Source organism: Bos mutus, chromosome 4 (genome assembly GCF_027580195.1).
Source record: "Bos mutus isolate GX-2022 chromosome 4, NWIPB_WYAK_1.1, whole genome shotgun sequence".
NCBI lineage: Eukaryota > Metazoa > Chordata > Mammalia > Artiodactyla > Bovidae > Bos > Bos mutus.
The window spans coordinates 12,817,959-12,828,585 of NC_091620.1; the positions used below are offsets into that span (position 1 = coordinate 12,817,959).

Consider the following 10,627-nt stretch of genomic DNA (forward strand, 5'->3'; position numbering starts at 1 on the left):
ACCATCTGCAGTGGTTTTGGAGCCCCAAAAATAAAGTCTGACACTGTTTCCACTGTTTCCCCATCTATTTGTCATAAAGTGATGGGGATGCCAACATCTTTGTTTCTGAATGTTGAGCTTTAGGCCAACTTTTTCACTCTCCTCTTTCACTTTCATCAAGAGGCTTTTGAGTTCCTCTTCACTTTCTGCCATAAGGGTAGTGTCATCTGCATATCTGAGGTTATTGATATTTCTCCCAGCAATCTTGATTCCAGCTTGTGCTTCTTCCAGCCCAGAGTTTCTCATGATGTACTCTGCATAGAAGTTCAATAAGCAGGGTGACAATATACAGCCTTGACGAATTCCTTTTCCTATTTGGAACCAGTCTGTTGTTCCATGTCCAGTTCTAACTGTTGCTTCCTGACCTGCATATAGGTTTCTCAAGAGGCAGGTCAGGTGGTCTGGTATTTCCATCTCTTTCAGAATTTTCCACAGCTTATTGTGATCCACACAGTCAAAGTCTTTGGCATAGTCAATAAAGCAGAAATAGATGTTTTTCTGGAACTCTCTTGCTTTTTCGATGATCCAGCAGATGTTGGCAATTTGATCTCTGGTTCCTCTGCCTTTTCTAAAACCAGCTTGAACATCTGGAAATTCATGTATTGCTGAAGCCTGGCTTGGAGAATTTTGAGCATTACTTTACTAGTGTGTTAGATAATTGCAATTGTGCGGTAGTTTGAGCATTCTTTGGCATTGCCATTCTTTGGGATTGGATGAAGACTGACCTTTTCCAGTCCTGTGGCCACTGCTGAGTTTTCCAAATTAGCTGGCTAACTTCCTCTACACTAGTGTAATTTCATTATTCTCACCCCTATTTCAGCATTTTATTTTATTTTTTTAATTTAATTTAATTTTATTTTTAAACTTTACACTATTGTATTGGTTTTGCCAAATATCGAAATGAATCCGCCACAGGTATACATGTGTTCTCCATCCTGAACCCTTCTCCCTCCTCCCTCCCCATACCATCCCTCTGGGTCATCCCAGTGCACCAGCCCCAAGCATCCAGTATCGTGCATCGAACCTGGACTGGCGACTCGTTCCATATATGATATTATACGTATTTCAATGCCATTCTCCCAAATCATCCCACCCTCTCCCTCTCCCAGAGAGTCCAAAAGACTGTTCTATACATCAGTATCTCTTTTGCTGTCTCGTATACAGGGTTATTGTTACTGTCTTTATAAATTTAATATATATTATAATTCTAGTCAATATTTAAGAGGCTAACAGAGTTTTCGTGTTCATATTATCTGACTTCTGTTGTGTATAAGATAATAGTTGATGGTCTGCTAACACGAAGTTACTGGAAAGGCATTCTTCATAGACCTTACCTGAGCTTATAAGCTATCCGAGTCCCCTCAGCTAGTTGAGGTGTTGGATCAAAGGGTTTCACTTCTGCAGCAAGTCAAGGAAAGCAGATGTGAGGTAAGATCATGGAAAAGACCCTATTGCTGGGCAAGATTGAAGGCAGGAGGAGAAGGGGAGGATAGAGGATGAAATGGTTGGATGGCATCACCGACTCGATGGACATGAGTTTGAGCAAGCTCCAGGAACTGGTGATGGGCAGGAAAGCCTAGTGTGCAGCAGTCCATGGAGTCACAAATAGTTGGACATGACTGAGTGACTGGACTGAACTGAACTGAGGAGATGTTCTAGGACTAATGCATATATAAAGATACAACACTCTGATAGTCATCTTGCAATGTAAAATTATATATAATGCTTATTAATGATGCTTATAATTTTCTTACTAAATAAACTTTTCTTGGTATATATAATATAATGTAATAATTTAAATATATTAACAGAATCTCCTCTAAGGTATATTCTAATATGTGACAGGTATATTCTTTTAACCTGTAATGATAACATATCTGAAATACAGAACGAATTTTAGAGATATTGAGTATTGGGAGCTGGACTTAGAAACTAATGTCAAATCACTGGGAGATCCCAATAGAGATGACAAAGAAAGACAGTTGTTTGAGAGCACAAGTCTGGGAGCCAAAGAATCAGGCAGTTATCAGGGAGCTACTACTTGTAAGATAACTCAAGCTACTGCAGATTAGATTTATCTGTGAATATATGAATTTGTACAGAAGGAAAATTCTACATTAAACTAAATTGCTAAGTCCCTAAGCAGACAAGACAGAAAGATAGACCAGAACCAGCAGTTAAACCAACAGCCAGTGTAGAGAACTTGAATGCTGTGATGTTCATGCTAACATTTATTGTAACATTAGTACCTAAAACTTGAATGTTACAGGCATGCACTGATATAGGATGAAGGCTTTGGAGTCACTTTTATTAGCTGGCTGACTCAACCTGTGTGACAGTATCTATGATTTCATGTATGTATGTTCACATATTTTGCCCAATTTAAATTGGATTATCTATCTTTTCAGTATCAATATACAGAAATTCTTTACATATTCTGAATATGAACACTATTGATTGCATATGTTATAAATATTTCCTTCCACTCTGTAGATTTCATTTTTATTCTCTTAATGATGCCTCTAGGTAGACAGGAATTAGGCTCTTATTTATCAATCTTTTCTTTAATACTGTTTTTTATTTTGTTGCAGAAACTTTTCTTCTCTCTGAGGCTTTCACTATAAATCATTCATTAATGTTCTACAAAGCTTGTTTTCATCTTTTATGATTAATTCTAAAACCTACCTGATTTTTTGTAGTATACTGGTAGAAGTCATGTTTTAGGTTTTGTCCACTTTGATAGTCACTTGATCCAGAATTATTTATTAAAAACACTAGTGCCTTTGTCTTGGTTCAAGTATGTATGTGTCAGCGTGCTTGTGTGCATACATTTCTGAATTTCTGAGTAAACCTTGCTGTTTGATGGGTCTGTTTATTTATCCTTGCTCCAACACAGTAGTGACTGACTGTGTAAAGGCACCATAACCTTGTAGGTCTCAGTATTCCACCGAGTAAGTACTTTTACTTCAGTCTTTAAGATTGCCTTATTCTTCTTCATCTTTTATAATTTCATATGAAATTTATAGTTAGGGTCTCAATTTCTATACCTGAACTAACCTTGAATTCTGATTTTTATTTTATTGAACCAATAGAACAATTTGGAGAGATTTGCAATCTTTACAAAATGATCATTCTGTAAACAAAGTGTAAGTCTCCCCATTTGTACATCATCCTTGAGCCCAAATTTTTGGATATTTGCTTATTTGTAATAGTAGACCATCTATAAATATTTATTTTTAATATATGCAAGTGTGTTTTGAATAATTATATTTTATTTTCCATTTTAAATCCTAGCCCTTCTACTTTTTCTTTTTGTCTTAATGTCAGATGGTTCCTGAATCAACATTAAAAAAGAAGTGGTTTTAATAAAGCATGTTAAAATCATTTCCTAACTCAAAAGGAAAGCTTTTAAAGTTTTACTATCATTAATAATGTTTTTGTATGTTTTTCTGGGAAAAACAAGTTTCCTGCTATATAAAGTTTACTTATTTCATACGGAATAAGCACACCATGCATTTTCATCTTTTAGCAGATTGTTCATTTTATTATGGCAAGCCACTCCAGTACTCTTGCCTAGAAAATCCCATGGATGGAAGAGCCTGCCTAAGTCGCTTCAGTCTTCTATCAGCGACCCCATAGACGGCAGCCCACCAGGTTCATCCCTGGATTCTCAGGCAAAACACTTTTTTTCCAATTATGAAAGTGAAATTTTATCAGTCGTTTTTTAGCTACCCCATGGACTGTGGCCCACCAGGCTCCTCCGTCCATGGGATTTTCCAGTGCAAGAGTACTGGAGTGGGGTGCCAGAGCCTGTAGGCTGCATTCCATGGGGTCGTTCATCGGACACGACTAGATTTCACTTTTCACTTTTTTACATTGGAGAAGGCAATGGCAACCCACTCCAGTGTTTTGCCTGGAGAATCCCAGGACGGCGGAGCCTGGTGGGCATTTATGGGGATACATTAATGGATATACATAGACTTATTTATATCAGCATATCCTTTTATGCCTACCTATGCTTAGGTCTTATATCATAATGCTAACAGTCACTTTAGGCATAAACCCTTTTTTCCATTATTTTATTATCAGTCTTTTTTTGGTTCCTTTTGTGTTGACAATGCTTTGTGTTGCATTTATGTTTAGGTATGAGTGTTCTAAGAAGTTCATAAGTAGATTTTCTGTTTTCAATCTGATATGGTCATCTTTGTCTTTTGCTGGATGAATATGATCATTTACATTTGATACATTAATGGATATACATAGACTTATATCAGCATATTTTGTGTTTCTGAATATCAACAATTTTTTTGCTTCTCTTTTTCTATTTTCTTGCCTTTTACCTTTTTTGATTGATAATTTTAATGTTTATTTTTTAAGTAGTTTGAAAATCATAGAGTCTACATCATTTTCTATTGATGGTAATCTATAAGTGCTAACATCAACATTAATAATTTATTGTAATGAATTTAAAATCTTTCAGTATTATGAGCCTCTTGAAAAAGGTAGTATTCTTCATGTTCAAATACATCTCTTCATTTATTTTTTTAATTTTACTTTAATAATTTTAAGCATCAAAATAATTTCATAGCTCATAAGTTATTAAAATAAGGTGTTATTTTATTATAATATTTGTTCAATATTATTTATATGTGTTTGATTAACTCTGAATTCACTTCTGTGCTTATTAAGGAAGAATTTTTATTAGAATACTAAAGAGATATATGCCCCAAACATTTATAATTTACATATGATAAATCTCTTCTTTTGTTCTCATTCCTTCAAGAGAGTTCCTGCGGTTGTTGTCACGTTCTTGACTAAGAGCCTCTCTGCCTCTTGGTGTATATTTAATACCTTTTGTCTTCAGATCTTGTGGTGCTGATAAGAAATCTTCTGTCAGTTAAATTGTTGTTCCTCTGTAGATACTTTTCTTTTACCTTTAATGTTTTTTTAATATTTCCTTTTGATCTCGGAACAATTAAATATTGAAATACTGTAAGAAAACTTTTAAGGAGGCAAATAATATTATAGCTTTTATTAAATATTAAAACTTTTTTAAAAACTAACAGTAATTGGTAGGTAGCCCTAGGAAACTATTTTTTTTTTCTATTTTTTTAAACAGGAAAATAATGGTCAAATATTTGTGTTTGTTTATATTTATTAAGAATTTATATTTAATCTATCTTAATCTCAAATTTTTGATATTAAGATTAATTTTATCTTCAATTATCAGAAGTTCTTTGATGTCATTATGGGTACATTTACCTTTACTCTTTCAGAATACATTTTTATCATGTTGGAGATTAAGTAAGGTCTTTCTACAATCTGGAATATTTTTGGTAAACCTCTTCTAATACCGCTTCTTCAGTTCAGTTCAGTCACTCAGTCGTGTCTGACTCTTTGCAACCCCATGGACTGCAGCACGCCAGGCCTCCCTGTCCAGTCACCAGACAGGTCAAATCCAACATCCAGAATTCTGTGAGTGTAAAGTATATTCTGCTCCTTTTGGTAGTGAGTGTACATCAGAAGTGCAGACTATCTTTTTAGAACTGTTCCTGAGCTACGGAGTGGGGGATGGAATCAGAGCAAGTTAAAATGCTACAGATGTCTCCCATTGATTTTCAGGTTGATGGTTTGTTTTCCGTATTAAGCATGTGTGCTGCTGCTATAGCTTTTGATTAGATTCCCGAAGTCCAAAGAGGCTTATTTTGACAGAGTTTTCCATATTATATGTTGCTTTTCTAGAGAGAAGTACTTTTTAAAAATTTTTCTATTCCATCTTTTAACCCATGTCCCTCCAGGGAGTTAATAATTTCCTGATTTTACTCAGACATTTTAGCAAGTGGTCTGTAAAGATATTCAATTTTTCACTTAATGACAGGTGTCAGTCCATTTTTCTTAAAGCAGATTTTTTACATTTATATATAGGAATATGTGCTGCTCATGGCTCAAATTTTTCAGTACAGTTGAGTGATTAATGTTGTGTGGAAAAAGGCTAATGAAAGTCAGTAGCTATATTATCTGTCAAAATGCATGGAAATTAGAACTAATTCCCATTAGCCTCCTCCCAATATATGCACTGTTACATATTTAGTTCAGCCTTGTTCTAGGTCCCAGAGGACACTTCCAGAATTCTTTCTACAGTGTGTCTGCTTATTTTTGTAAATGTATTGCTACTTTCCTTGATCTGTATTTTTACAGTGTGAATTTTCTTTCTAGGATCACTTGTTCCCTGTTTGAAATGAAATCTTGGACTTTCCTTCAGTAAGAATAGTTGAATCCAGACTATCTCAGCTCAAGACGAGTTTTGTGTGCATGCTAAGTCACTTTGGTGGCTTCTGCCTGTTAGCTGTTTTTAAAGAAGAGTGTGGTGTAGGGTATGTAGTCTCTCATCTTGCCAGAAACTGAAGTCTAAATCTCAATGTTTGTAAATTATATCCTTCAAATTTGAACACTTGACTTTTAACTTCCCATTTCACAATTGGGGGAAATGGTTTTCTTATGATTTCTTGTAATTCACCTCGCATAACAGCTGATTTTTGTTGACTTTTGTAATATTCATTTTACATTGTTAAGATCTGTACTGTTCACATTCTGGTTAGTCATTATCCTTATCACAATTTTGACCATTCTTCCCCTACTAAAATGAATTTAATGCTGCATGATAGTTCTTTAGTCACAATTCATGCATGTATCTGCAATATACAACTGACTGAAAAAGATTTTTTTCCAAGATATATGTTAGGGTCATATTTTATGAGTTTATACATGCATCAAAATTATATATATGTATGTGCATCTCTGAATGTATATATAGTGACTATGTTTTACTGTCAGTTCAGTTCAGTTCAGTTGCTCAGTCATGTCTGACTCTTTGCGACCCCATGAATCGCAGTACACCAGGCCTCCCTGTCCATCAGCAATTCCCAGAGTTCACTCAGACTCACGTCCATCGAGTCGGTGATGCCATCCAGCCATCTCATCCTCTGTCGTCCCCTTCTCCTCCTGCCCCCAATCCCTCCCAGCATCAGTAAAATGCATTATTTTACTGTAATAATATATTAATATTAATAATATAATAATATTAATAGTAATTTTATATATTATACATAATATATACGGGGCTTCCCAGTGGGGTGCTAGTTGTAAAGAACCCACCTGCCAATGCAGGAGACAAAAAATGCAGGTTTCATCCCTGAGTTGGGAAGACAGATCACCCAGAGGAGGGCATGGTAACCTAGTATTCTTGCCTGGAGAATCCTGTGGACAGGGGAGCCTGGTGGGCTACAGTTCATAGGGTCACAAAGAGTCAGACACGACTGAAGCGACTTAACACACACACACACTGATACATGTAAATGTGTTGTTGTTGTTCAGTCACATAGTCCTATCCAACTAAGTGCAACCCCATGGACTACAGCATGGCAGTCTCCCCTCCTTCACTGTCTCCTGGTTGTTCAAACACATGTCTATTGAGTCATGATTCCATCCAACCATCTCATCCTCTATCACCCCCTTCTCCTCCTGTCTTCAATCTTTCCCAGCAGGGTCTTTTCCAATGAGTCAGCTCTTTGCATCAGGTGGCCAAAATATTGGAGTTTCAGCTTCAGCATCAGTCCTTCCAAGGAATATTCAGGGTTGATTTCCTTTAGGATTGACTAATTTGATCTTGCTATCCAAGGGACTCTCAAGAGTCTTCTCCAACACCATGGTTCAAAAGCATCAGTTTTTCAGTGCTCAGCTTTCCTTATGATCCAACTCTCACATCCATACATGACTACTGGAAAAACCATAGTTTTGACAATACAGACATTTGTCAGCAAAGTGATGTCTCTGCTTTTTAATATGCTGTCTAGGTTGGTCATAGTTTTCCCTCAATGTGGAATTATCTTTTAATTTCATGGCTGCAGGCACTGTCCAACCAAGATCTGGAAGATTTTGGTTCATGTACTTTTCAAGCCTGTGCACAGTGATTTTGGAGCCCAAGAAAATAAAATCTGCCACTGTTTCCATTTTCCCCCCATCTATCAGCATCAAGTGATGGGACAGGTGCCATGATCTTTGTTTTTTGAATCCTGAATTTTAAGCAAGTTTTTTCACTCTCCTCTTTCGTGTTCATCAAAAGGCTCTATATTCCTCTTCGCTTTCTGCCATTAGGGTAGTATCATCTGCATATTCGAGATTATTGATATTTCTCCCAGCAATCTTGATTCCAGTTTATGATTCATCCAGCCTGGCATATCGCAGATGTACTCTGCATATAAGTTAAATAAGCTGGGTGACAATATACAGCCTTGAAAAACTCCTTTCCCAATTTTGAACCAACCTGTTGTCCCATGTCCAGTTTTAACTGTTGCTTCTTGACCTGAAAACAGGCTCCTCAGGAGGCAGGTAAGATGGTCTGGTATTCCCATCTCATGAAGACTTGTCCACAGTTTGTTGTGATCCACACAGTCAAAGGCTTCAGCATACTCAATGAAGCAGGAGTAGATTATTTCTGGAATTCTCTTGCTTTTTTATGATCCATTGGATATTGTTAATTTGATCTCTGGCTACTCTGCCTTTTGGAAATCCAGCTTACAGATCTGGAATATTGTGGCACATAACTTTTGACGCCTCGTTTGAAAGAGTTTGAGCATTACTTTGTTAGCATTTGAAATACGTGCCACTGTATGATAGTTTGAATATTCTTCAGTGTTGTCTTTCTTTGGGATTGGAATGAAAACTGAGTTTTTCTAGTCCTGTGGTCACTGCTGAGTTTTCCAAATATGCTGGCATGTGGAGTGTAGCACTTTCACAGCATCATCTTTTAGGATTTTTAATAGCTCAACTATATTTCCATCACCACACTAGCTTTGTTTATATATATTATATTAAACATATAATATATGTAATACAATAATGTTGCAGGAAGAAGGACCCCTCCAAGAGTCTAGGAATAAATTGTCAATATGTGAATATGGCTTTACTTTAGTCTTAAGTGTTCTATAGAAAGTTAATACATTGTCCATTTGGAGAAAATAAGTGATAAGCCAAAAATGAATAAAAATTAGTGAAACCTATATACTATATACTAGTATGGATTATAATCCCTAATACTTACCAGTAATAGCAACCCACTCCAGTATTCATGCCTGGAAAATCCCATGGACCGAGGAGCCTGCGGGACTACAGTCCATGGGGTCACAAAGAGTCGGACACGACTGAGCGACTTCACTTTCACAATAAAAACTAAGAAACAAAAAGGCAAAGGAATTTTGAAGAAAAAAACTTCAGGGAGGTAGGGACAACACAAGCTTCCTCTGAATTCACTTCACATAAATAACTCCTATTTTCATTGCTATCTAATCCTGGCTTTCCTATCACACTTCAGTCCTTTGCAGACTGTCATTGGCAATGGAGGGCAACCAATCACAGATCACAGAATTCATCCTGGTGGGGTTCCAGCTCAGTAAAAACATGGAATTGCTCCTTTTTGGTATCTTCTCCCTGTTATATGTCTGCAACCTGCTGGCAAATGGCATGATCTTGGGACTCATTTGCTTTGACCCCAGACTGCACTCCCCCATGTATTTCTTCCTTTCCCACCTGGCCATCATTGACATATCCTATCCTTCCAGCAATTTTCCCACCTTGCTGGAAAACCTAGTGAAACACACAAAAAACATCTCCTTTGACCCTTGCACTGTGCAGATGCTTTTCAATTTGACTTTTGGATCTATAGAGTGCCTCATTTTGTTGGCGATGTCCTATGACAGGTATGTGGCGATCTGCCATCCCCTCCAGTACACGGTCATCATGAACTGGAGAGTGTGCTCCATCCTGGCCATTGCTTGCTGGGCGTGTGGATTTGCCCTGGCCCTGGTCCAAGTAATTCTCTTGTTAAGATTACCCTTCTGTGGCCCCCAGAAGGTGAACCACTTCTTCTGTGACATTCGCTCTGTCCTCAAATTGGCCTGTGGTGACATCTGGATCAATGAAATGTTCCTCTTTGCTGATGGTGTTCTTATCTTAGTCGGGCCTCTTGCCCTGGTGTTGGTCTCCTATATGCGTATTCTCTGGGCCATCCTGAAGATCCAGTCAAAGGAGGGCCGCAAGAAAGCCTTCTCCACCTGTTCCTCCCACCTCTGTGTGGTTGGGTTCTACTTTGGCTTAGCCATGATCGTTTACATGGTTCCCGACAACAGTCAACAAGAAGAACACCTGAAGATCCTTTTCCTGTTTTATACTCTTTTCAACCCATTGCTGAACCCTCTTGTCTACAGTGTCAGGAATGCTCAAGTGAAGGCTGCCTTCCACAGAGTACTGCAGAAGAAGAAGACAACGTGAAGGAGGGTCCAGTTTTGGTTCAGTGCATTCTTTTCCCTTCAGAGATGTGATTGCTGGTGCAAGAAAACTCAAAGTTCCCCAGAAAGTGACATGATTTAATGAAGAGCATTAGTCCAGAGTAGCATCAGCATGATGGAAGACTAGGAATCCCTAAGCCTCCATTCCTCCATGGAGACAAGACCATACAGACCTAATTTCCTTTGTGAAAATACCAGAAGTTGGATAATTGAGTGCTGCACCCCAGAAAAGCACAATGCCAAGA

At 37.4% G+C, this 10,627-nt stretch overlaps 1 protein-coding gene across 1 annotated transcript; it reads left to right on the forward strand.

Moving 5' to 3' along the window:
• The first annotated feature begins 9,432 nt into the window (after positions 1-9,432).
• Positions 9,433-10,365, forward strand: LOC102277222 (olfactory receptor 2A2). Its single transcript, XM_070368765.1, has one exon. The coding sequence runs from the start codon at positions 9,433-9,435 to the stop codon at positions 10,363-10,365; it is 933 nt and encodes a 310-aa protein (XP_070224866.1).
• The last annotated feature ends 262 nt before the right edge of the window (positions 10,366-10,627 follow it).